This window comes from Phyllostomus discolor, chromosome 8, assembly GCF_004126475.2.
Source record: "Phyllostomus discolor isolate MPI-MPIP mPhyDis1 chromosome 8, mPhyDis1.pri.v3, whole genome shotgun sequence".
In the NCBI taxonomy this organism is placed as follows: Eukaryota; Metazoa; Chordata; class Mammalia; order Chiroptera; family Phyllostomidae; genus Phyllostomus; species Phyllostomus discolor.
This window is the reverse complement of record NC_040910.2, coordinates 78,514,391-78,542,337: the sequence shown is the minus strand read 5'-3', so window position 1 is coordinate 78,542,337 and position 27,947 is coordinate 78,514,391. Positions and strand designations below refer to the sequence as shown.

At 37.1% G+C, this 27,947-nt stretch overlaps 1 protein-coding gene across 6 annotated transcripts in view; it reads left to right on the top strand.

Moving 5' to 3' along the window:
- Positions 1–27,536, top strand: part of TAOK1 (TAO kinase 1) — a 143,861-nt gene extending 116,325 nt beyond the window's left edge. For 5 of the 6 annotated variants that reach the window (XM_028519463.2, XM_036033324.1, XM_036033323.1 and 2 more), the window contains 6 exons: positions 154–282; positions 2,613–2,816; positions 5,897–6,136; positions 10,753–10,965; positions 12,022–12,204; positions 18,293–27,536. In XM_028519463.2, coding sequence (XP_028375264.1) covers positions 154–282; positions 2,613–2,816; positions 5,897–6,136; positions 10,753–10,965; positions 12,022–12,204; positions 18,293–18,754 — 1,431 coding nt within the window. In that variant the 3' untranslated portion in view covers positions 18,755–27,536. Of the gene's footprint in view, positions 1–153; positions 283–2,612; positions 2,817–5,896; positions 6,137–10,752; positions 10,966–12,021; positions 12,205–12,543; positions 13,615–18,292 lie in introns of those variants that run through there. The other variant, XM_036033325.1, reaches the window with a different exon arrangement.
- The last annotated feature ends 411 nt before the right edge of the window (positions 27,537–27,947 follow it).

Genomic DNA, 27,947 nt, shown 5'->3' with positions numbered 1-27,947 from the left:
ACTTATTAATAATTATTTGGGAGTTTTTATTTTGGTAATGCTTATACTGATTTTATGTTCTTGGGGGAACAAAGGTATCTTTGGTGATGTATATTAAACTGCTACTTTGAATCTACTTAACGAATTTGATCCATTTTTAAAAATTTCTTATAGGCTAAAGTGATGGCCAATGAGGAGAAAAAATTCCAGCAACATATTCAGGCCCAACAGAAGAAAGAACTGAATAGCTTTTTGGAGTCCCAGAAAAGAGAATATAAACTTCGAAAAGAACAACTTAAGGAGGTACTTATTTTATAAAATTTTTCAAGCCAATTACCTGATTATTAATAATACCCAATGCTAATCAACTTATAGAATCATTAGGATAAATTTTTCTTTAGTTTTTTTTTTTCAATTACAATTGACATTCAATATTATATTAGGTTCAGATATACAGCATAGTGGTTAGACATTTAAATAACTTATGATCTCCCCAGTAAGTCTGGTGCTCACCTGACACCATATATAGTTACTAAAATGTTATTCTATTCCCTATACAGGATAAATTTTTCTTTTGTTGTTTGTAGTCACGAAATATTTATTAGTGTGAATGGAACCATTGATTGTGATCAGTTATTTGTCAGTAGACTAAGTCCTCAGTTCTCGGTAGGATCTAAAAGAAATCATCTCCTGAAAATATAAATTATTTTATTTCTAATAGCTTTCCTATCCACTTTTTAAGTACTGACTCATTAGAAACAAAAATATTTGATATGTAAAAAAAGTTATATTATCTTTAAAATAAACCATACCTTATTTTTTCTTACTTTTGGCTCAGAAGATTACAATAATTTCTTCTTATTCTGATTTTAACATAGTGTAAGGATAACGGCCTATTTGCTTATCACATTTTCTTTAATAGCAGAATATGTTGATTATTTCTTTATGGCTACATGATTTCATATTCATTTGCCCTTTATGAGCTACTTTTTTGAACCTCTTTTAAAAGCAGATGTAGTCTAACTTTGAAAAGCCTTAATTGCTCCAAGGCAATTTCTGAAAAGGTATAATTACTCAGGATTGTGTTCAGGACAAAAATATATCTCAGTTTATAATCCACTCTCATGAAATTTTTAGCCCATGAAATCAATTATTAGCACACTGATAAATTGATCTTGACAAAATAACAGTAATCTCTTTGATATCAATGTTTTCGTGTGTATAGGAATTTGCTTTATAATTACATATATAAGTCTTACTATGTACAAATTGGTGGCACAAAGACTTGCTGTGTATACCCAGCCAAGTGGACTTGACAAGATTTAGAGGGTATAACCTACAACATGTTCCCATGACTATAATGCAGAAGCCAAACTCTATACTGGAACATGGGTTTGAAAAGATTGTAAATAGGGTTCACAACTTTAATAAATATCCGAGAAAATGTGGTTCTACAGTTTTGCTTCCTCATTAAATGAAATTTTAGTTTTATGGGTGCACTGGTATAGATAATCCTTTAATAATATAATTTACAGTCCTACTAATAACTTCATTTTGTTTAGGAAGTAAAATCTGTATATGTTTGCTTAGAATAGTAATTCCCTGTTTAGAAGAAGGGACATAGAGTCTTGGTAGGGAGGTTCCCTGACAGAAGTTTTTTAAAAGCAACCCAGGTAATTCTGCATGTATATGCCTATGTTATCCCTCTCTCTTCCCACTGTGTGCCAACACATGTACCCCTATGCTGAGAGCTCCTAATTTATGTGCTTTTTATCTTTATGTGTTTGAGTATCTTACAAACCAAAGTTATAAAGAATTGTTGTTGTTGTTGTTTTAATTAAAGGGGGAAGATCATAAGGTTAGTAGTCTCTGAAAAATCATTTTATGCCTAGGGAAGGTGGTTGATTTATCATTTATATTCCTCACAATGGTGATGCTTTTTAGGTTGAAAATGTACCAGTATTCATTAGCATTCTAGGGGGTGCTTCATTGAGTGTGTTGTCAGGGCTCTCATCTTGTCCAATAAAATGCATTGTCATTTAGGTAGTTTGTGAGGTGATATTTAAAATGCTGTAGAAAAACATTGTTTTTGTTTGTTCAGTAGTTATTTATGCTGAATATTAAATACCATTCATAAGGAAAATCTCTATTGTCCCATAGTTTTATTGATTTTCTATTTAATTACCAATTCTCTTAGATTGAGTCCATCCATAATTTTGCCCAAAACTTAGTATTTATGTTATCAAAAACCAAAAAGTGAAACATAATTACATCATATGATTTTTAACTGAAAGCGCTCCTTCTGTCTCAGGAAGGATTTAAAGAAAGGTGTGTATTACTTCATTTACCAGTTATTTTGTGCTTTTTGAAGCTAGAAACCATCATAAATGTAGCCATGCCAAGTTAAAAGGATATATATCCTTTCTAGTGTACCTTTCTCTTTTCCTGTCCTACTTCTTAGGTAACTCAAGGAAGAGAAGAATATAACCTACCTCTTTAAGGTCATTGCCTTGCCTGAGCATTAGAGAGGACATAGATAAAATACTTTTTTTTTAATTTACCAGATACCAAATGGTTCATTCATATAATTAATTTTTATGTGTTCTTAACTTAGTTGTTTTTTATGTTGCTAGGAGCTGAATGAAAACCAGAGCACTCCAAAAAAAGAAAAACAGGAGTGGCTTTCAAAGCAGAAGGAGAATATACAGCATTTCCAAGCAGAAGAAGAGGCTAATCTTCTTCGACGTCAGAGACAATACCTAGAGCTGGAGTGCCGTCGCTTCAAGAGAAGAATGTTACTTGGACGCCATAACTTAGAACAAGATCTTGTCAGGGAGGTACGTGTGAATGATGTGAAGTCAGTATCTTTCCTGAAAATACGTCAGTTACATCCCACCCTCGGGGCCTTTGCACTTGTGTGTCCCTCTACCTAAATCCTTCTTCTCCTGGTATTCATGTGACTTGCTTTCTCCCTTCCTTCAAATCTGTCTTCAAATGTCACCTCCTCAGAAATGCCATCCCTGATCACAAAATTCTTCTCTCTCCTTTAAATATTCTTCTTTGTACTTCTCTCTCTTACATACATGTAATTTTTTGAAGGAAGTCTCCCCAACTAGAATGGAAATTATATGAAGTCACAGATTTTGTTCAGGTCTTTATAGGCTTAGTGTCTGGCCCATAGTAGACATTTAATAAATATGAAATCCATGAATAAAAGAAGTATTAAGTTTTAAATATGAGAAAATTGGACAAGTTATGCCTTTTGATCTGCAATGGATGCCATGAAGTGTGTGTTACCATTTAACTTTATTTTCACATAAAAGTTCTTAGTTTATTAATCCTCTCATGAAAAATCTTTACAATCACCACAGATGAAGTCACTAAATAATCTCTACTTCTTCTGTTGCCAATCTCCAGCTCACATTTTGCCAACACCAACATTGATTGGCCTTTACAGTCCCCCTGACTTTTTCATTCTGTCTTTGCATTGCTTTCTCTTTTTTTCTGAGGTCATCTTCTCAGATAGGCTGTATCTTGCAAGTCTATGGTCTGAGTTCATTTTTCTTGGTGTAATCCAAGGAATCATCATTAAATCATAAATCATGCCAAAGCCAAAATGGGTTCTGAGTCCAAACACAAAGATGATGTCTGGTGTGGTCTTACACGTTTTGGCTAGTTTTTCCTGAATATATCTGTCTTAGGTGTTGTTGCCTTCTTGGGGTAAAGGACGTCAATGAACATTTGTTTCTGATGAAGTAGTCTGTTGATCGACTGACTGTGTCACCACTGTTCATGGTGGTAGCCGATCTTCAAGCAGCCACCAAGGAAAAAAACTAATACATTTAATAATCATGTAATTTTTAATTAGGCAAATGTTGAAACTCTTATACCAATGAAAACAATTGTTCTCATTATCTGGGGTACTTGTAAGCATGGATTAATTTATTTCCAAGAGTGGTTTAAAGTAAACTTTAAATATAGCAAAATTGTTCAAATTCACTAATAATTAAATAAAGGCATATCAAAACAGTGGCATCAGTTAGATAAGCACAGCTTAAAAGATTGATAACATTGAGTCTGAGTAATGGCATGGGGAAATGGTCAGTACTGGTAGAAGTTTAAATTGATAACTACCCTTTTGGAACATAATTTGAAAAAAACTTTCAAAATGTAATACTCACATATATAAGAGGGGGACCCCCTCCAATTGGAATTCTCTTCTGGAGGGTGGGCTTCTTGTACAGGATTCCCCTGCTTAGGTGAGTGTTGTAGGAACCCATCAGTATCAGTGTACCAGCTGGCATTGTTGTGAGAGGCTGCATTTGGCTTCAGTGAACTTTTTTTGAAGACTTTCAGTGGCCTTGCCCATTTCATGATGGGTGATTTATGGGTGCACCTGCCCACACTGGGCTGCGTGTTCAACAGTTTTTGACCAAAAATGGCGTGACCCTCGTGCCCCACCCTCCCTATTCACCAGATCTTGACACTGTGGGACATTTTTTGTTGTTTCCCTGAATGAAAAAAGTCCTCAAGGGAAACTTTTTACTGATATGGAAGTGGTGAAACAAAAAACAGCAGAAACACTAAAAGGCATCAATATTGACAAGTTCAGAAACTGTTCTGAGCAGTGGGGAAAAAGTCTCCATAGGTGTATTGCATCAAATGAAGAGTACTTTGAAGGTGACTGAAATTTAAACGTGTAAGAATAAATACACAGTTTTCTATAAATACTGTTTTTTTTGGGGTCCCCCCTTGTACTTTTATGCATCAAATCCATTTCTAGAAATCTATCCTAAATAAATAATAACATGGTTATCTGATGTATCATGCATATATATTTATTGAAAATTTGTTTATAAAGCAAAAAATAGAAAAATTATGGTATTGTAAAACAAGCTTACAATGAAACTTTAAAAAAAAAAAGACCAGTATGTAGTATCTGATCCGGATATATGTCCATTATATTGTTAGGTGAAGAAAGCACATTACATGCCTATAGTATATATTCTTACCCAATTTTTAAAACTATATTTTTCTATAATATGTCACGATAATGGGGAAGGTTGGGAAACATTTGCAACAAACTGTTGGCCTCTGGAAAAAGGATGTACAGAGGCAAAAGGGACAAGTTTGATTTCTACATTGTGTGTGTTGTACACTTGTTCTTTTTAATCTGAAAGAAAGAATAATAACATTTATTGAGCATTATGCTATATATTATTCTGAGAACTTTCTGCTTACGAGCTCATTTCATCCTCAAATCTGTGAACTAGGTATATATTATCTCTGTTTTGAGAAGTGATGAAACTGAAGAACAGAGTCTAAATAACTAACCTAAGGATGGGGAGCCCTCTTGAAATATAAAATTAAGAAACAATTAATAAAAGAAAGAAAGGAAGAAGGAAAGACATTAATTAAGCCTCTTCAGATAGGTTTGATATGTCTTAAGCTTATTGCATAAAATAGTATTAATGAATAATAAATGAATAGAATAAGGAAATTTGTGCTACTAATTACACATCTACTACAGTAAAAAAAAGATCTGTATGTGCTGATCTGATCTGCATATATATCCATTATATTGTTAGGTGAAAAAAGCATATTATAAGCCTATAGTACATAATTACTATTCAGTTTTTAAAACTATATATTTTTCTTTAATAGATGTGTCATGATAAGCATGGGGAGAAAGGTTGGGAAACGTTTGCAACAAACTGTTGGCCTTTGGAGAAGGGGTTTGCAGAGGCAAAAGGGACAAGTTTGACTTCTCCATTGTGTGTGCATGTGTGTGTGTTTCTGTGCAGCCATTATTGAACCAGATTTTTGCATCTCTTTCCTGGTTATTCTGTTTCTTAGGATGTTGTCCTGGTATTACACAGCAGTAAATTACACTTCTTGTCTTTGCTTTATGGACTAGGAGTTAAATAAAAGGCAGACCCAGAAGGACTTAGAGCATGCCATGCTACTGCGACAGCATGAGTCCATGCAAGAACTGGAGTTCCGTCACCTCAACACAATTCAGAAGATGCGCTGTGAGTTGATCAGATTGCAGCATCAAACTGAGCTCACTAACCAGCTGGAATATAATAAGCGAAGAGAACGAGAACTAAGGCGCAAGCATGTCATGGAGGTTCGACAGCAGCCTAAGAGCCTGAAGGTACAAGGCATCCACATAAACAGTAACAGTCTAAGACAGATGTCTGTCATAAAGAAAGTGAATAATCTTTTCATTTTGAGCATGTTTGGTTAGTTTTAATTTGGAGTGTCTGTAGCTACATGTAGCTTCATACTTTTATTTATTTCTCACCAAGTACCAAAAAATAGCCAAAACTTTTAACTGTTAAGTTCCATAAATAGGAATCAAAGTTCTTATTTTAAATGTACCCAAATGCTCAATTCTGATATTACATGTCAACATGTTAACCTGTGGGCTTCTCTCTGTCATTTTTGGAATTTTATTTGCTCTAAATGTGATTTGTATCCAAAAAAGACAGTAAGTTCCCATTCAGTACAGATGCCAGTGAATGAGAAATGCCTCTCCCTTCCATGTCTGTGCTTATATGAAGAGGAATGGTGGAATCATCATAGAACTTTACATTTTGTACTCGTACTTACTTTGAATAGAGGAATTCATTTGTATGGTAGGAAATTTGAAAGGTAACCAAAGTGTACTGTACTATATAAAGTTAATTTCCCCCTTGTCTCTCCAGCCACCTGACCCACCAACCCCCTTCTCCAACATCAGCCAGATTAACAATTCCAAGAAATTTTCAAGTTTTATAACTTGTAATAAATATTTGAAGGAGTATAGTCACGTGAATCTTAATAAACTGAAACCACCCACTTTATAGGCTGGCATCTACATTAGTACCTCAGTCAGTCTGTACATATCTGCACACTTCAAACTTTTATTTACATCCAGTGAGGTCCAAGTCTCACGATATGTTTTTAAAGACCTTACCTCTTTTTAAAACTATTTGGTAATTAAACTATAAACTGTTCTTGGTCTTAACTGAGTAATTGTCCTGGAGTGCAATTTATTCATGAAGGTCATTTGTGTCAGGACCTTGAAGCAATGCCACACCCAGTGGTATCCCCAATCCCCACCCAATTCCATTTAAACAAGATGTCTTGAACAAAATATAGAATCTAAGCTGTTTTACCCTTCCTGTGAACCTGAGTAAAATTGCACTTTGCTGTGTCTTCAAAACAGCTAATTATAACCTCATTTACAATATAGCTTATGTTGACCTTCTTTAGTCATTGCTTAGAAAAATTGGAATTCCTAATGATTTTTCAGATTTATTTTGTATTTTTACTGGAGAGATATATACTCTTTGGCTATAGATTTTTAAAACAACATTTCTATGAAATTAGTTTTGGTTTTAAAGTGAGCAGTGCCCAGAAGTAAATCAAAGTGAAAACTTAATAGTTTTTATAGTCATAGCATAAATTTTATATGACAGCATTTCTCTGGGATAGCTGTTCAGTATTTAACCCTTCCTGTTTCCTGTTGCTAGAGCCTTTCCAGTTTGAAAGCTTGTAAACACTAGGCTAATTTTCACAGAAACTATACAGAAATTAAGAAAATAATGTTTACAATCACAGTCAGACTTTGAATAGCATGCCTCCTTCTGATGACAAATGAGCTCAAGAATTCCCATAAAGAAATCGTTCTGCTAGTTTAGTAGGAAAGAAAATCACCAGGTTCCTCTTAGTTTTGTATATCTATCCACTTGCTCAAAACAGACTAGATTTTAACACCGATTACCCTGTTTTTATTTGCTTAAGTATTTAGTTGCCTCTTTCAACTTTCTCTAAGGCTTTTTTTTTTAATTTATTATTTTTTTTTAATTTTATTTATTTTTAGAGAGAGGGGAAAAGAGGGAGAAAGAGAGGGAGAGAAACATCAATGAGTGAGAGAAATATTGATTGGTTGCTTCTCGCACACCCCTAACCAGGACTCACCTGCAACCCAGGCATGTGCCCTGACCAGGAATTAGGAATCAAACTGGCAACCTTTTGGTTCATGGGACAATGCCCAACCCACTGAGCCACACCACTCGGAGCTCCAAGATTTAAAAAAGGGCTAGGGCAACTTCACTTTGAACACTTCCATGAGTTGACTAGGATTTATGGGGGTTGGGGTACTGTCTTCGGAATGGTTTAGGTAAACACCCATTGCCTGTTCTGTTTTTTCACCTGCCATCCAAATGGTGCTTTGTCAGTGTTATATGAGTAGAAACCACTATAACTTATGTTCATCTTATTTTCACTGAGTCTAACATTGAAGGATACAGTTTATTCTTGGTATAGGTATTACTGTTCTTATTGAAAATGTATCTGTATGAGATGTATGAGGTCCGTCTAGAAGGTGTCCAGCCATGTAGTATGAAAAATTAGAGACATTTATTGAAGAAGATACAAGAAACATTGTACATAAGACAATGACACCTCAGTCCCCTTCAAAATAGGCACCTTGGTACCTCACATAGTTCTCCCAATCACCATCAGCTGTCCTGTTGTATTTTCCCGAATCTCATTGATGGTCTGAAATCTATTCCCTTTCAAAGGTGGTTGTAGTTTGGGGAAAAACCAGAAGTCATAGGGTGCCAAATCTGGGCTGTAGAGGGGGCTGTGTCACCTGGGTGATGTAATGTTTTACCAAAAAACTCTGCACGAGACATGATGCGTGAGCAGGCATGCTTTCAAGCTGCCAATCACCAGTTGCCCATAGCAATGGCCTTCTGATTCATCCATATAGTTTCTGCAGAGGAATGTTCAAGCTTAACACAAAATTTAATGCAGATTTGTTGGCCTACTCACCCAGTCACTTTGAATGCAGTAGCCACACAGTACACATGTGAGCATGTGTAAATGGCGTCTACAGCCCCCACTGACTAGTACAGTGAAGTCATCATTGTTCACACATGCACATTCCAGTCCACTCTTCTGGGCTGCCAGGTTACATTGATGTTGAGCAAACCGTTTTTGTTATATTAACAATGGCTGGACTTTTTCCAGACAGACCTCATATGTTAGCTGAACCTGTTGTAATCATTTCACAATATATATAAATCAAACCATCACGCTCTATACCTTAAATTTGTTCAGTGATATATGTCAGTTATTTTTAAATTTTTTCAAGGAATTATTTTTCTCATTAGGCTAGTGATACACAGTTTCCTTGGCACAATATTTTAAAAATAAAAACTTAGCCCTGGCTGGTGTAGCTCAGTGGATTGAGCGTGGGCTGCGAACCAAATTATCGCAGGTTTGATTCCCAGCCAGGGCACATGCCTGGGTTGCAGGCCATGGCCCCCAGCAACTGCACATTGATGTTTCTCTCTTTCTGCTTCCCTTACCTCTCTAAAAATAAATAAATAAATCTTTAAAAATAAATAAATAAAAATTAAAACTTAAAAGAATGGAGGCTGTTACACAGAGGCAGAAAGGAATGTCTGAATTTTATTGTTCCATTCCTGGCTAACTTTGAAGAATTTTTTTAACCAAGGACAGTATTTAAGAGCAGTGCTGTTAAGCATAGCTAAACCAATATTTTCTCTTTGTAGCTAGACATTTCTTGATCCTTCACAGAATAAAGGTATGTGAGTATGACCTAGTGCCTCAGTTGGAATAAAATATGGGAAGGTTGTATTTGATGTTGTAGTGTGGGGGAGGGCAAAAACTGCTTCTCGACAAGGCTGTAACTTTGGTCAAAATGCATTTCTTGCACATTGTATCAAACAATATGTGACAGTATTTATATCAGGTAAAATAATTTCACCTATAGATTTTTGCCTTATTGTAGTAAATGAATATTTTCTCACCTGTGGGCTTGATCAATAATATACCTTGTAGAAATATATTTTACCATATTAAGTTTTGTTAAAACCCGAGTTCATAGAATGCCTAACCTGTGGTTAACCAGAAACTAAAAGCAAAACTCCTACATCTCTGAACTCAGATTATTTTATCTCAGAAATGTTTATGTAATTCCTGTTTATCATCACCCGGAGAATGCTTGTCCCCTCCTTTGCCCCATAATTTTTTTTGACCTTTGAAAGATTAGTTAACTGACTTCCAAGTTTTTGCTTGCGGTGTTAAAGAGTGAACTCTTATATGATGTGTATCTACCTAGTTTGTTCCCTTAAGGAAAAGACCAATTATAATAACAATATTAGTTACTAATACCCTATTTTGATGGGGTCTGTCATAGACTATGTAGTTAGAGTTGAGATTGTCATTAAAAGAAATTGGAGCAAAGTGTCTGAGATAAGAACATCATACATATGCTTACATTCAACCCTAGAGATCTGATAAAGTATTGTCTGTGCTTTTATATCTACTACACTTACTGCATGAGAAGAAACTTAATTTTCTGTCATCAGTATACACAGTAATCAAAACTAATTTTAATGTTTACTCCAGTTGCTAAACTTACTAGTAAGGTAATAAGTAGTAAAAGGCAAAAGATTTATACGATCTGAAGAGAAACCAGAGTATATAAGGTGATAAGTAGTATTGCTTGAAATCCTGTGATAAATGAGGTTGTTGGTATTATAATGATTTCAATTAGAGTTTTTGTTATTAAAATGTATAGAATTCAGTGATTTGACCCATTAGCCAAGTGCAAAAGTACCTGCAACCTGATGATCTCACCTTTTTGTTTTTCCTCTCCCTTTCTTCTAGTTGCCTTTGTTTTCTTGTAAGCATAAGGTATTTCGAATGCCATGAGCTAAAAATTATGTACATTTATTTTTTCCTTTCCAGTCTAAAGAACTCCAAATAAAAAAGCAGTTTCAGGACACCTGCAAAATCCAAACCAGACAGTACAAAGCGTTAAGAAATCACCTACTGGAGACTACACCAAAGAGTGAGCACAAAGCTGTTCTGAAACGGCTCAAGGAAGAGCAGACCCGGAAGTTAGCCATCTTGGCCGAGCAGTACGACCACAGCATTAATGAAATGCTGTCCACACAAGCTGTGAGTTTGTTTTATTTAGGCAAAACGGTTTAGTAACCCCATCCTTCTACTACTTGAACCAAAATCCCAACAATTAAAATATTAGTTGGAAGTGATAGCTCTCCTGCATCTTGGAAAATAGTGGTGGTGCTCCATATTCTCCTGGCTCTCAACATTGCTGGGAGGAAGGCATGATGTATACAAAATTCTCATTGGTCCATTTAGACATGAAGTTCTAAATAGGCTCTTTGCTGATACCTCTTAGGCAAATGTTTAGTGCATATCCCACAAGCTTATCAAGATTAGAGCAGCAGCTTTATTAAGGAGTAGGCAAAAGGTAGTACTGTATTGGAAATTCAAATGGTCATGTTTGAGTGCTAATATAAAATATTTTTTATATAAGTTTTGTAAACTATTTTTTAAAAGGGCCAGATAGTAGATATCTTAGGCTTTGTGAGCCAGGAGGCAAAATTGAGGATATTATATGGGTACTTGAGTATATAGCCATTTAAAATATAACCTTTTCAAAATACAAAGACCATTCTTAGCTAGTAGACTTAAACACACACGCATGCTTTTTGGCCCATAGGCTATAGTTGGCTTTGTCCCTGTTCTGCAGTTATTTCCATTTGAGAGAAGAAATTTAGAGGCTTTTTAAAAAAAAATTACTGATTTGAGAAAGAGACAGAGACAGACATCAATTTGTTTTTCCACTTATTGATGGATTCATTGGTTGATTCTTGTATGTGCCTTGACTGGGGTCAAACTTCCACATATCAGGTCAACACTCTCCCCAACTGAGCTACCTAGCTAGAGCAAGAAATTCAGAGTCTTACATCACTTAATCAAGTGTCTAAATTTTTCTTAAGAAAAATATGGTTATTTTTGAAGTAGCTTATGATAACTTTGTCTTCATAATGCCATGGTTGGTTACTATGCCTTCCTTTTTCAGAGATGTTTAAGATAGAAGAGAAAACAATTATGTATCCTACGAAAGAGTAGTCTGTCTTCTTTCACACTTCTTTCCACAAGTCATGAACAGATAGCTTATAGTAGGATATATCTGTTTTCTTTCAGCTACGCTTGGATGAAGCACAGGAAGCAGAGTGCCAGGTTTTGAAGATGCAGCTGCAGCAGGAACTGGAGCTGTTGAATGCATATCAGAGCAAAATCAAGATGCAGGCTGAGGCACAACATGATCGAGAGCTTCGGGAGCTTGAACAGAGGGTCTCCCTCCGCCGGGCACTCTTAGAACAAAAGGTATAAGTAATAGAAGGAAGGTAATTGTACTAGTATTTGCTTTCTTCTGGAACATTTTATAAATATATTGACAGATGTGGCATTAGACTATTTTTATAATATCGTATATCCTTTTTAATTTGGTCGGTTTTTTTCCTTTTTAAAAAAGTGTTGATTCAATAATGAACCTTATAATTAATGAGTTCTAAACATTAAGGGACTATAATTAAATATAATTGCTAGAGGAAAGATACGGATTATGTGAAGACAATTGAATTCTGAGAGAGTAGCTCTGGCTCCATGTTCTCACTTCTTTTATGTATGTAGCTCTCCTTGAAGAGATTGCAGGAAAACTTGTAGAGTGAAGAAGAATAATTTTAGCAATTGCATGGAAGAGGCAGGGACAAAGGATCAGGAATATATACTTTACTCATATGTCCTGGGCCTGGAACTATACAGATTGGTGGAAGATTACTAGAGGACAGAAGATAAAATCAGTTCCACACTGGTGAAAAGTCAGGCTGAAAATGTTACTTTTAGATGTACCTTCATTTATTGTTTTTAACTTATTCTTTGTCAGATATATTAGAGAATAGAACTACAATCACAAAATTCATTTCTGTCCTTTAAGGAACTTAAGCTGTGTTTGTGTGTTGGATAAAGGGCATTGGGCAAAAGATTTTTGAGTGATAACAAGAGGAAAGGTATTTGTTATGAGAAGTAGTAGATTATCAATTGTATCCATGATTCAAAGGTATGTTTCAGAATTCCTGAGCCATAAGTTCCCAATAGCTGACATAGTCTTAAGTCCATTGGTCCATTAAGTTAATGGTCTTGCCTATTAAAAGTTGTCAGTGATTATCAGCTCATGGATTTTCTGTTGTTTCCTGCAGTTCTTCTGATAAGAATATATTCTTTAAAACGCCCACCTAAGTAAGATGTTACTATTTCTCTGGCACATCTGTCTTTAATAATGGCTTCTTGAGAGGTACTTGCCTCTAAAAATTATCTCAGTGTTTCTCATTCAAGATGGAAAGATGAAAACATAAATTTTGAGAAAAACCTAATTTGTACATTTGTCTAATGTACATATATCATAAATCTGATTCCAACTTTCATATTTAAAATACAATACAAAGTTCTGTTTCTTATGCTTCAAGATTACCACTAAAAGGAAAACTCCCTATAGTATTTGAGGAATAGTGTTACGGAAATATTAGTACTATTATATTTGCATTTTTAGCTCCACCTAGTGGTTCAGAGTTAAACAGTGCTAATTAATCATTTCAATATATGAAGCAAAGCCTACATGTTCTACAAAGTCTAGTGAAATGTGAATATAAAACTGATACAGTTCTGGCCCAGATGGAAGCATAAGTAGGTAACACTTTGTGTCCTTCCACGACCAAAAGAAGAACAACAACAAATTTAAAAACAAAAAACAACCAGACTGCCAGAAAATCAAACTGTATGGAAGTCTGACAACCAAGGAGTTAAAGGAGAAACATTCATCCAGACTGGTAGGAGGGGCAGAGACAGGCAGCTGGGCAGAGAGGATGCACAGCAAGGTGGCTGGAGGAACGGGTGAACAAAGTGTTGGCTGGAGGACTGGGTTGTGTCACATTTGCATGTGAACAAACCAGGAGGAACAGCTGGGGAGCAAGACAGACCATGTGACCCAGGATTCCAGTGTGGGTCAAGAAAGCCTCAAAAACCTCTGAGGGTTGAGGCAGCAAGAGAAACCCCCAGCCTCATAGGAGAGTTTGTTGGAGAGACCCACAGGGTCCTAGAACATACACAAACCCACCCACCAGAAGGGCCCAGTTTGCTTGTGGATAGCGGAAGAAGTGACTGAAAGCCAGCTGAGAGCCCAGCAAGTGGGATTGTTCCCTGTCTGTGGACTCTTCCCCCACATATAGCTCCATAATGCAGCAACATGGGTTACCCTGCTCTGGTGAATTCCTAAGGCTTCCCTTACAACGTAACAGGTGCACCGAGACAAAAATATGGTCCAAATGAAAGAACAGATCGAAACTCCAGAAGAAGAACTAAGCAATGAAGAGATAGCCAACCTATCAGATGCAGAGTTCAAAACACTGGTAATCTGTATGCCCACAGAAATGGTTGAGTATGGTCACAAAATAGAGGAAGAAGTGAAGGCTATGTCAAGTGAAATAAAGGAGAATGTACAGGGAACCAATGGTGAAGAGAAGGAAACTGGGGCTCAAATTAATGGTTTGGAGCAGAAGAAAGAAATAAACATTCAACCAGAATGAAGAAACCATAATTTAAAAAAATGAGAGGCTTAGGAACCCCTGGGACAACTGTAAAGGTTCTAATGTCCGAATCATAGGGAGACATTTAACTTTTTAAAGATTTTATTTACTTTTAGAGAGAAGGAAAGAGAGGAATAAAGAGAAGCATCGATGTACGAGAGAAACTTGGATCAGTTGCCTCTCCTGCCCCCCCTCTGGGGACCTGATTCTCAACCCAGGCACATTCCCTGACTGGGAATTGAACCAGTGACCTCTTAGTTTACAGGCTAGTGCTCAATCCACTGAGCCACACCATCCAGGACTCTTACTCCTTTTTAAACTGTACATTGGATAATTTGCTCTATAGGTATTCTCACATTTTAGATGTGGCTGATTATATGCTCATGTTGTTATTTATATATTCCTCTCTCCTTCATATTTATTATAAACTGGTAAGTAGATTTAGAGGCATGATCATGTTTAGATTAAATTTATGTAAGGATTACTATATATTTCCTTTTGCATCATATTGAGAGATACATAACATCTAGTTGTCCCTCTTTTAAGTGATATTATATTGATCAGTGAGTTCAGGCATTATCGATGTGATCATAAAAAGTTTCTTCAATATTTTTATTGTTTGTTGACTTTAATGGGGTTTTTTTACATTTATAAAAATTATATATAGTCAACTATATTTATTTGTAATACCTCCTAGTTTTCTGGAACTGATTAAATGGCTACCCAACCACTGATTTCTAAGTACATAGTGTCTTCTAACTTTTTAATGAAAACTTTATAGTTTTTGTGGTTTTGGCTTTCACTTTGGTCCATCTGCAACATGGAATGTGCTGGGGTTCCACTTTCATTTCCTTGCAGGTAGATGGCCAATTGTGCCTGTGTTATTTGCTGAGAATCGATCTTTTTCCCATTGAATTAGTTGCTGCTTTTGTCCTGCATTAAAAACATACAAACTTTGATCTGCATTCTATTTCTAATTTACTAGTTTTCTATTCCTATACCAATGTCAAATTTATCTTATTAAATAACATTATGGTATGTCTGCTAAGACTGGTTTCTCCTCACTCATTTTCTTTTTCATTAAATTTTTTACCTAATGGATTTACTAGCCATTGATGATAATACCTTGATTTATTATTTTAATGCAGATTATTACCTTTGCTTTTAAGGACTTGATTTTACATATTTTAGAAATATATATTAGAAGACTCTGGTCAAGATGGTGGTGTAGGCAGACATGGCTCACCTCTTTGTTCAACCACATCAAAACGACAACTAAAATATAGACCAACCATCTCTCAGAACCAACAGAAATCGAGTTAAATGGAAGTCTGACAACTATGGAAATAAAGAAACCACATCCATCCAGACTGATAGAAAGGCAGGGACCTGGAACAGGCTGGTCCCACGTCCACGTGCGCTGGATAAAAAAATGGGAGCGATATCTTGAGGAGGCCCAGCCCCACACCGGGCCACCCAGCCCAGGGCTCCAGTGCCAGGAAGATATGTCCCCACCCACTACTTCTGGCTACAAAAACCAGCTGGGATTGAGTCGGTCGAGGAAACTGCTGGAGACCCTCATGCAGTTCCTCTTAAAGAAACTACACAGGGACTCACCTACTCAGACTCATTCCCTCTGAGCTCCGGCACCAGGAAAGCAGCTTGAGGAACACAAGTGGTGTGCAGGAGGAGGCTAAGGTATCTGGCATCAAGGCGAGCAGAGCCTGTTGTCCTTTTCCTGGGCTTTCCCCCAACAGCAGGCTGGAGCCAAGTCTAAGATTCTGTCAACCTAGCTAACACTGTTTGACCATCCTTGGAGATCCACAGAGACTCTGTGCCTACCAACTTACAGGCCCACCCAAGCTGCTTTTCCATATGAATGGCTGGTCTTGGCTCCTGCTGCACAGCTTCCTAAATCCTCTCAAGCAAGCCCCGGGTGGTGTGGCTTAGTGGATTGAGTGCTGGCCTGTGAACAAAAGAGTCACTGGTTCAGTTACCAGTGAGGGCACGTGCCTGGGTTGCAGGCTAGGTCCCCAGTGGGGGCCACGTGAGAGGCAACCACACATTGATGTTTCTTTCCCTCTCTTTTTCCCTCCCTTTTCCTCTCTCTAAAAATAAATAAAATCTTATAAATAAATAAATAAATAATAAATAAATCCTCTCAAGCAAACAGCTGCTGGCCTCAGTGAGCCCCAGGCCCCGAACTAGTAGCCTAGATTCACAGCGTGGCTTTGCCAAGAAGTCTCCAGGCCCAACACAAGTAGCAGCCATCTCTGATTGCTTTGTAGCTTAGGAAGGGTAGCCCTGGGCAAAACATGGGTAGGGTCTGGCCTTGGCCTTTACCACCACTATGCCCCTGCATAGCTGCTACTCCACAGGGTATGGAGGTTGGTGGTAAGTGGTCACAGCCATCCTGACTGGCCTGGGTAAAGCCCTCTCACTGATCTGCAAACAGCAACCAAGGCTCAACTCCAAGAGGAGGCTGTACTCAGCCCACATGTAGGGTGCACCTTGAGTACCCAGCTTGGGTGGTAAGGGAGGCTGTGCCTCTGGACCCTACAGAACAGCTATTGCATTAGGTCATACTACCAAGTCAGAGGAGCTCTACCTAATACATAGAAATATAGGGAGCCTGCCAAAACCAGGAGACAAAGAAACATGGCCCAAATGAAAGGACAGATCAAAACTAGAAAGAGAGCTAAATGAAATAGAGATAAGCAAATCTATCAGATGCAGAGTTTAAAACACAGGTTATAAGGATGCTCAAGGAACTTTGTGAGGACCTTAACAGCATAAAAAAGATCCAGTCATAAGTGAAGGATACACTGGTTGAAATAAAAAACAACTTACAAGGAAACAATGGTTGAAATAGAGTGGATGAAGCTGAGAATCAAATCAGTGATTTGGAACATAAGGAAACAAAAACCATGCAAAAGAGCAAGAAGAAAAAAGGAAAAAAACAAGGATAGTGTAAGCAGCCTGTGGATCAACTTTAAGCAGTCCAACATTTGCTTCATAGGGGTGCCAGAAGGAGAAGAAATTGGAAATCTATTTGAAAGAAATAATAAAAGAAAAATTCCCTAATTTGGTAAAGGAAATAGACATGCAAATCCAGGAAGCAGAGTCCCAAGCAAGATGGCCACAAAGAGGCCCACCCCAAGACACATAATTAAAATGCCAAAGGTTGAAGATAAAGAGATGGGGGGTGTGGGAGAATCGATGGAAAATAAGGGGATTAAGAAGTACAAGTAGAGCCCTGACTGGTGTGGCTCAGCGGATTGAGCACTGGCCTGCGAACCAAAGGGTTACCGGTGAATTCCCAGTCAGGGCATATGCCTGGGTTGTAGACGAGGTCTCCAGTAGGGGGTGCAGGAGAGGCAACCACATATTGATGTTTCCTTCCCTCCCTTCCCCTGTCTATAAATAAATAAATAAATAAATAAATAAATAAATGTTTAAGAACAAGTAAAGTTACTGAATAGCCATGGAGATGTAAAGTCCATTATAGGAAAAATTAACCAAAGAAATTACCCTCATGACCTGTGGACAGGAACAAGGATGGGGGCATTGCCTGAGGGAGTGGGGAATGCTGGGTGGAGAGGGGTAAAGGGGGAAAATCAGAACAACTATAATAGTATAATCAATAAAATATAATTTAAAAGTTATATGAGATTCCCACAGTACATCCCTTTGGCTTTTAAATGCAAATCCATAAAATAGCCAGAGTGAATTTCTTACGATTCACTTCAAAGCTGAGTAATTACTGCTTCCTTAGTTTTTAGACTTAAAATAAATCAGTTTTCATTTTGCTTCCTTCCGCTAACCCCTAACAGATTGAAGAAGAGATGTTGGCTTTGCAGAATGAACGCACAGAACGAATAAGAAGCCTGCTGGAACGTCAAGCCAGAGAGATTGAAGCTTTTGACTCTGAAAGTATGAGACTAGGTTTTAGTAACATGGTCCTTTCTAATCTCTCCCCTGAGGCATTTAGCCACAGCTACCCAGGAGCTTCTGGTTGGTCCCACAACCCTACTGGGGGTCCAGCACCTCACTGGGGTCATCCCATGGGTGGCCCGCCACAAGCTTGGGGCCATCCGATGCAAGGTGGACCCCAGCCGTGGGGTCATCCCTCAGGGCCAATACAAGGGGTACCCCGAGGTAGCAGTATGGGAGTCCGCAATAGCCCTCAGGCTCTGAGGCGGACAGCTTCTGGGGGACGGACGGAGCAGGGCATGAGCAGAAGCACGAGTGTCACTTCACAAATATCCAATGGGTCACACATGTCTTATACATAACTTAATCATTGAAAGTGGCAATTCCGCTGGAGCTATCTGCCAAAAGAAACTGCCTACAGACATCATCACAGCAGCCTCCTCACTTGGGTACTACAGTGTGGAAGCTGAGTGCATATGGGATATTTTATTCATTTTTGTAAAGCGTTTTATTTTGTGTTTACTAATTGGGATGTCATAGTATTTGGCTGCCGGGTTTTTTGTTGTTTGTTTTTAACTTTTGGAGAGATTTTGAGAAGGAACCGTGTGCGTGCACACATACGTCATGCGTGCGGTAAAAAAAAATTGGCTAGATGGGTATTTTCTCAACACTGTAAAAATAAAATACAGCAAAGTGGCTTGACTCATCACTTTGGGGTAACTGTATCCTAGGAAGTTTGTGAAAAGATCTAAAGCCTTCTCCATACCCCTAGTTCTTACAAGCCACTCAATAGTAGGCAACATATGCTGGAGCAAATTATGGAAACACACTTGTATTCCCTCACCAGTATATTTTTTTTATTAAATTGTTCTGACTTCTCAGCCTCATTTGGAGTAAAAACGTGGAAAGCCATGAACACTAAAGGGTTACATTAGTTTTTTCAGAGAGTAGGAAACAACTTAGTTCTTTTTCTGAATGCTGCATAGGCTTGTCAGAGAATTTTATTTTTTCCATTCAACTGTGCCTTCTTTGTGGCATGTGAAATGGAGGTGCTTAAGGAGATCACAAGTGGTGTGGGAACTGCATCAACAAACCTGTAAGCCTTTCAAGGAGAAGACCAGAAGGGTGAGAGAGAGGCCTCTGAAAGTTCATATTGTGGGTATGTTCAGCAGCAGAGTGAAGAGGTGAAGCCTATATATCCTAATGTTTTGTTGCTTATACTGTGATATTTCATCCTAGCTAAACTCTAGCTCTCAAAACCCCAAACAGTACCTTTACTTTGTACAAAAACAGAATTATAGCCAATATTCATCAAATGCCAGAGGTATTTGAATGATGCCATATTCGCGAACTGCCATTAATGGAATTGTCATCACACTACAAATACATTAATTTGATCACCCCCTTATGGCTTATGGGATTTCCTGTTTACACGTAGAATAGCCAATTGTTTAAAGTTTAGTTGCCATAGTGAACCAGGAGTCACTGAGCCAATGACTTTACCAGCTGCTGACTAACCCTCACTACCACTGTAGATTTTGCTGCATGTGCAGGTCCTCTCTTTTTTTTTTAATTGCTGTTTTTGTTGCTGCAATACTTTACAAACTTCTAGTTCCTTGAGACTTAGTGACCATTTGGCATTATTTAACATCATATAGTAGGAAACACCACTTCCTGAAGTCTCTAGCCTCAGTGCTAAATTACTACTGAAAAGGAACTAACAAGTTTGGCAGATTAAAAAAAAAAAAGTAAGTTGTAGTGGTCAAGGAGTCTCTTGACAAAAGCTAACCATTTTCTTTTTTTCCAGAGAGGGGCATGTGTTAATTTGTTTTGTTTCGTTTTTGTTCCGTTTCGTTTTGCAATGAAGGATCAATCCAATGCTGAAAGTCAGATGTTGCTTGGTATTTCCTTGCCAGTGCAGAAATTTAGTTGAAGGTGGATAGGGAGCTGTGAGTATTACTTGAAGAAAAAACAAATGTCCTTTCCAATGACATATCAGATTTTCTTACAGGTTACTGTCCTGCCCCCTCCCAGTTGTCTTGAAGAAAGAACCCTTGCTGCTAACTCTGGATCCTGCTTTTCATATAGTGATAGGGCTCCAAGTTAGAAGTCTCCTAATTCCTCCAAAAGATGCTTTTCACCTAGACCAGACTAATGACCAAATGGGAGTCTATGGTTGTTGAAATCTTGGTTTTCTCAGTTAAATTTGAGTCTTTCCCAGGCATATCAATCCAATCTCCATGAATCATCCCCTTAGGAGTTTCTGGCATTTAGTTAAAGGTAACTGGAAGAAAAATGTTTTAAAGTAAATATTTTAAAAACCAATATCACCATAGAATTTCACACAGTTTTAGGCAGTGTTTCAGGTAGCACTCTCATACATTGTCCTCTTGGCCATGCTCAAGGTCACCAGTTTTTAGGTGAGCGTGACATGTACTTGTCATATCTAATGAAAGGGGCTTTTAATTTTCTCAATATATCTTTTGCACTCAAATATCATAGTATTTCAAACAAATTGAAATATCTACCTATTTAGAGGAAAATGATAGAGCTTTAGAATTAATAAAATGTCCAGAAATATAATAGAATTTGATACCTTTTTAAAAGTTCTTATTAGCCCCTCTGTACTGCTAGAGGGGTGGAATAGGGAAACAGATGGGTTTTATATACAAAACTCTTTAAAATCTGAAAGACTGCCAATGGTACATGTTAAAGTCCACATGCGGACTTAAATTGGTCAAATGGAGTTACTGGGTTCACACAGGCCATGTGTACTTACAAAATCGTGATTGAATACTGATTCCAAATGTCTATCCAGTGGGGCTTTGTCCAGTTTTACATGTAGGTCATGAGTATACCTGGACTATTCCATGGAGTTAATTTTAATTTAAAAATGATACATATTAATTGGTTTATGTGTATTTATAAGATCTAACTTCTGAGAAATCTCATGCATAGTAGGAATCACTAAAGAGTAAAGCTCGTAGCAGGAAAATTTGAAAGGTATAAGAAATCTTAAAGAAGCAGGCACTTTCTGAATCAGTGTACAGATGTCAACATTTGATCAAATTACTACCTCCTCCCAACGTTGGTGTTCAGTCAGTACATATGTATTTAAGGAAATGAAAAGTATGAGAAATTTACCCAGCATATCAGAAAGTCATAAATGCTATATCTGGTATCCAGAGCTTGGCAGTAAAAAATTTTGTGTTCACTGTCTTTCCCTTTCTTTAGTTAGCATTTTAAAAAATGCAAAGCCTCATACCTTGAAATATGTTATTTCTAATTGGGTTACCTTCCTTTTGAACATATTCTTTCTCCTGTTATTAAAGTCAGTTCTAACCCCAAATTATAACTTCTTCATTATATAGTAATGTTATCTGGAAAATGTTTATATTAGTTTTATCCAAAGCTGCCCTTCCTTTTAGGCATTTTTATGCCTAGAGATGAATAGTCCTGCATTTGATGCCACACCCACAGGTATAATAAATATGCTTGGCACTCTATACCAAGGATTTATTGGTAAATTAAACTTTTTAGTATAATCATGATTTTAAGCTGCCCAGACAACAGGTAAACACCATTCAGTACACTAAAGAAACTGTCCTTGACACCCCTCCTACTCCCACCGAATTTTCCTCATCCCCTTCTCAAAAATCAAAACCTCTATGAGTGTCTTTTTCAGACCATAAGGCAGACTTTAGTACTTCCTACTTCTTGAAGTACTAAATGTCTGGCATTTTAAACTTTTATAAAATACATTGTGTTGGACACTGGAATAATACTGTTTATTTTCACCTGTGAAAAAATGACCTTATTGTACTTGAAACACCTCCTTTGCATTTCTCCATTTGTGCCATTCACTAGTGGAAATAAATTGTATTATACCATGATCTACTGGCTTTTTAAAACTGTGTTAAATATGCACATTTTTGGTATAGCTATTATCATGTGTATGTATATATTGTATATACATATGAGTGTCTATATGTATGTATAGATAGATGGATGTAACTCATACTGTACATTTCCATCAGGGCACTTAAGGTTCTGTTATTTTGTTTTGTTATCTCAAATCCTCAGTTTAGGCAAGAATGCATGTGTTTAAGAATGAGTACTCTGGGGTGATATTTATGAGAAGGTGGTCATTAGATGCAGTCTCTTCTTTTTTAAACCCCTTTTAGCACTTGCGTGGATGGAAAGAAAATTAAGTAAAATGTGGAAACCTAAGTTGCAGATGCAGTAAAATAGTGCTGGGAAAGGAGCCAGTTAGTGTTTCTGTGAGTTTTTGTCATGATGCAGAGAGAAGTGAACCAAGGCAATTAAAAACACTGGTGGTGATTCCTCTGCGAAGATGATCAAAGAAACAGTGAATCTTCACGTGCACTCTTGAATATTAGTGATACCATTGATCCTCTTCCTCTTTTTACTCCACTAGCACCAATAGCTATGAGTTTTGCTAAGGACCAAAACAACCAAGAAAAGAATGACTGCTGAAAGCATCCAAGGTTCTCCTAAACTATAAAATGAGCAGGAAATGGCCACTGGGAGAGAAGGGGATGATATTGGCAGAGGGCTCTCTCCCTTTAGCTGCCCCTTCTTGCTTGCTAATAGTAAGTTCTTGGTGCACCTTCCACCCCTTCTGAGCCACTACTGGTGAGGCAGAGATTTGGCTCAACGCAGCAACCCTTTCCTAGGAGGTTTATATGGTCTCTTATATTGTCCCATGCTGACAATGTGGTGTGTCTAGTGTGTATTCAAGTCAGAGAATAATACATTTCAGGTGTAGAATATGAATCTCCTATAATGATGGAAGAAGAGGTTTTTGTTTCTTAGATGGAAAACTACCTTCTTTAAGGAACAAAAGCAAAACTCGGGCTGTCATCTTTGAGCTATTTATCAAAATACAGATCATTCATTAAAGAGAAACAAGTTCTCTGTTTTTATTTCCCTCATCTAACATGATAGTGCCCCAACCAGGTTGTAGCATTGCCTTTGAAAAAGTACTCTTTCTTGTTAAGAACTGGAAATTTCCCATCCTCAGATTCCTACAAGAATGAAGAGTGTGTTGTACACTTAGCAGACTTGCCTCTTGTATGCAAGGACTACTGATTGAAGTCTATTTTGCTGTGTGTCTGGTTATGTTGTCTGCACTTTTATGAAATCACTACAGTAGACTACATTGGACATGACTATTTGTAAAGAAGTAAGTTTTATTAAATACTTGCCTAGAAAAAGAAAGTGAAGCTGAGAACTCTTTATTATATATTTTTATTTTCTACTGAATTCTGAGAACCCCCTTTAAAGTCACATTAAGTAGTTTTTCCCTCATTTATATTTAGACTTCCAAAATTTCACTCAAGGGAAGAGAACCCATTTGGCCTAATGGTAGCCTTCACATCATAAGAAATATATAAATTAGTTTGCACCTTATCTGTCTATTGTGGGTTTTTTAAACTTGCACTTCCCACCTACCCAAAAAATAGATGTTCTTTGGAGAAAATAAATGCAGAGAAGGATACTAGGGAGCCATTTACTATGTCACCACCACTGTTAACTGTCTCCCAACAATCCTAACTGAAGTTTCGGGGGGTGTGTGTGTGTGTGTGTGTGTGTGTGTGTGTGTGTGTGTGTGTGAATGTGCCTGTGTTGGGTTTGTTTTGTTTTTAAATACACAAGAGATTTTCCTTTAGAGGAATGTTAATCCTCTCTGAAACAAGATACCCACTGGATATACTAATCTGAACATCTGTAGGTAGTTTGCCATGAAAAAGTGGAGAGAATACAAGACTTCTGAATGAATGAAAAGGGTATCTTGATGCCCAAGAATTTCCCCCAAAGTACGGGTAATTCAACCTGCACAGTTTCCTTTTCACTCATAGTTTTTAGCAATTGTGAGTGAAAAGTCATGTAATTTTCTGTAAATATGTAGCTAACAAATTGACCTAGTTTCTGTATTTTTTGTTGGTTGGTTTTTGTACTAAAGTTTATAAGTCTGTGCCAGCTAGAGAGGAGTTGCTGTCATTGCCGATTGTGGTCCTAGCATCTAACCGTGAAACCATCCTAGGTGACATTTTTAGAATTAATGCTTAAATGTTGTTAAATGGGGAAATGAAGCTCAATCATTGGTCAGGTTTAAGATCTTCTGAAGTGAAGTCATTTTATTCAATATAATGATTACATGTTCTCAATCATGAGTGAGGTGTAGGGAGCCTCCCTCCCCCAGTGGCCATGTTTACAGAAGTGTGTTTTTGTCTATAAAGTGCAAGAGTTTTAATGTTTATGTAAATTATGCAGGTAACACTATGGCTTGGAATTGTTTATTGGGTTCTCTAGCTGAATTTTCAAATGAAATGAACTATTACTGGCACATCAATCCCATTTCAGAGCATTTTTCCTATTTCCGGAATTATATATGTTCCTTTTTCATTATCCCCACTTAACTTTTCTTTGATATGCCTTGTAGCCCCACAGTATTTAAGTCGGGAGAACATAGACAAGGGAAATGCATTGTTAAAAAATCTATCAACCCTTATTTGTATTCTTTCAGTACTCGTATGTTTCTATGGCAACTCTGAGGTCAGTGGAGTTTAGAAATGAGATAGGAATGTTAATGAAAAGTGTGTGCTTTTTGCTTTTGCATGGCTTGGCTTAGCACCACAGGTATATTAAGGCCACTTGAAAGCATGAAGACCAGTTGTATGGGAACAGATTTCTCTCAGTGGCACATTTTGCTTTTTCTGAGCCTGCAAATATATTGCCTCCGCATGAACATTATTGTTACTATAAATTGTCCATGATCATGGAGTGAATTGTGTGATTAAAAAGATGTAACTGCTTAATATTTGCAGCTTCTGGATCCATGTGACTGTTTGGCACATTTGAAACAAATGAAGGGAGGGGTATTGGGACCCTTCCAACCCCCTTTTGTTTGTCACAGACAAGTATATTTAGTTTAAGATGCGGGCTGCCCCAGCTGTGTCATCAGACGGCTCTTCTTTTGGTGTCCATTCCACGTGTGCTTCCTTGCATTCATAACATCACAGAAACTACCACCTCTCCTCCCTAGTAGCATTCAATGTTATAACTTTTATTCTACATTAAATGGGACTTGTGCCTACTTAGAGTGCCCCTCCAATTAATTACATACACATGCCTAAAATAATCCAAGCAGAGTCACAAGGTGAGAAATTTTTTAAAAATCCACTTGAGGCCAGTAAATTATCTGACAAAGTATTTTACCACATTATCTTGACACTTGACATATGAGCCTATTAGGAAATTGCAGGTGGTTTCATAGAGCAAAATCCAAGGGAAGAGGAATATGTGGGGTTTCTGTTAAGAGGTAACTTTGTTCTTATTTTACCTTTCCTTTTATGATCTCTGCGAGGTTAGAATAGGTTAATTCTCCAAATTTACTTTATTTTTCATCTTTTAGGGAAATTTTTACGAAAGTGATGGTCTGATGTAAATAACATTTTAAAATAATAGTGCACATAACTCCCCCAGACTATTCCAACCTGATAATTTGTAAATGCTTTAGAGTTTTTTAAATTAACACTTGTGTTGCTAAATCCTATTTATGTAAGTCTGCTAAATTTTTTAACCCATTTAAAACTTAAGACAAACATTTAAATAATGGATGGGTTACTCTGAGCAGTTTAGCTTTCAGAACCCCCTTGTTTTAGTATATGAAAAAGATAGCCTAATGCGCATTAATGAGGCTGGAGAGACTATGAGAAATATGTATAGTGTATATTTTAAAACAGCTTTGCTTGTATTGTGAAGATTTAAAAACAAACTTGAGATTTTTAACGTAACTATTAACACAGTTTTAACGTAAGTTATCCCACTGGGTTTAAGAGCATCTTGAATGTATAATCCTTTTTGTAACCCAGGTTGGTTTCTGCTTTTACCAGTCATCCAAACATATTATTTATGTTTTTAATTTTATATATTCATTTCCCTTTGTTTTCTTCAACCAGCATGATTTTTTTGCACATGTATTGTAGAAATTTTTAAAAAGAATATTAATACATCATTTTCTCTGGGTTTTCTTCACTTCTCTCTTCCTTTCTACTAACCCCTTACTTTGAAGGCCATATCGCTCCATTTGCATTATTCGTGCAAATGCCAGGGTTGGTTTTTTATTTTTATTTTTGCTATTTACCTAAAAAAGAAAAATGCTTCAGTCAGTCGCTTTTTTTTATTTAAAAAAGAAAAAAAAGAAAAGAAAAAAAAAGCTGTAACCTTATCATTTCTGAGTAGACCATTGAGAGATGAATGCACACCTGTAATAGCCCAGGACCAGCTTTGGTGGCTAAAGGGAATGTTTTAACTAAGCAGGATGTTCTTTTCTAAAAGTGGTGTATATTATTCACAATCTCTTTCAGTTATTCCCACAAGTCGGGTCCAGATAAAATGAGGGTTATCAGCAAACTGATAATGTTATCATTGAGGTTCATCAATGAATTTGTACATTTCTAGTTCCCTTTGGTGAAGGGAAAAATGATGATTTTGCAAGACCTAGATTTTGACTTGGTTTCTTGCCTCCTTTTTTGGCAGCCTACATCTTCTCATCTCCTAAAGCCCTTGAGCCTGTAGGGTTTTTGTAGTGGACGAAGGACTTGTGGTCTTTTAAAACTAGGACTGGTTCGTTGTTTTGGGGTAGGTTTTTTTTTGTGTGTGTGAGAGATTATCATCTTGAAAGTGACGTTCTGCCACTTTACAGATGACTAATTTTAAATATACACAGTCCTCTCAATTTTCGGACCAAACAGACACCCACAGTGGAGGCTTATCAAGGGTTGCAATGGGGAAGAAGCCTCTCCCTCACTGTCAGCACCAGCTGGTAAAGGTGACTGTACAGATGTGCATTTTCCTTCTGGTAGAAATGGTCCACAGCACTAACTGGTAAGGCTTATTGTACAGTATATTGTCAGTATTCTTCTGGTTCAACATACCTTATAGTTCTTATATAACCTGTATTAATTGTATAGATTGTGCATTTAAAGCTGTTACCAAGTTGTCAGAACATAAGAGCGAAAACAAGGTCATATGTAATATTTTGTTTGTAAGTATCCTTTGTATAATAGCAAAGGAAATGTTTAAAAAAATCAACTGTAATAAAGTAATTTTAGTACACAGTGTCTGCTCAGTTCTTTTTAAAGTAGCTTCATCCTGCCCTTACTGCTGTGGCTCAGTGGGTTGCGCGTCATTCCTCAAACCAAAAGGTCACCTGTCGGATTCCTGGTCAGGGCACATGCCTGGGTTGCAGGTTAGGTCCCTGGTTGGGGGCATGTGAGAGGCAACCGATTGATGTTTCTCTTTGTGCCTTCCCTTCTCTCAAAAGATAAATAAAATCTTTTTTAAAATAATTTTACCCCCATAAGTATATTCAATTCAGAGACTTGGATAATTACTGAATCTCAGGTACTGTGCTGGATGTTGAGATACAAAAATGAGTAAGGTAGGGGTAAGAGTAAAACTCCCTGATACAGATAGAAACCCTCTAGTCCAATTACCTCAAATTCTATTTGCCAGACAGTGAAGTGG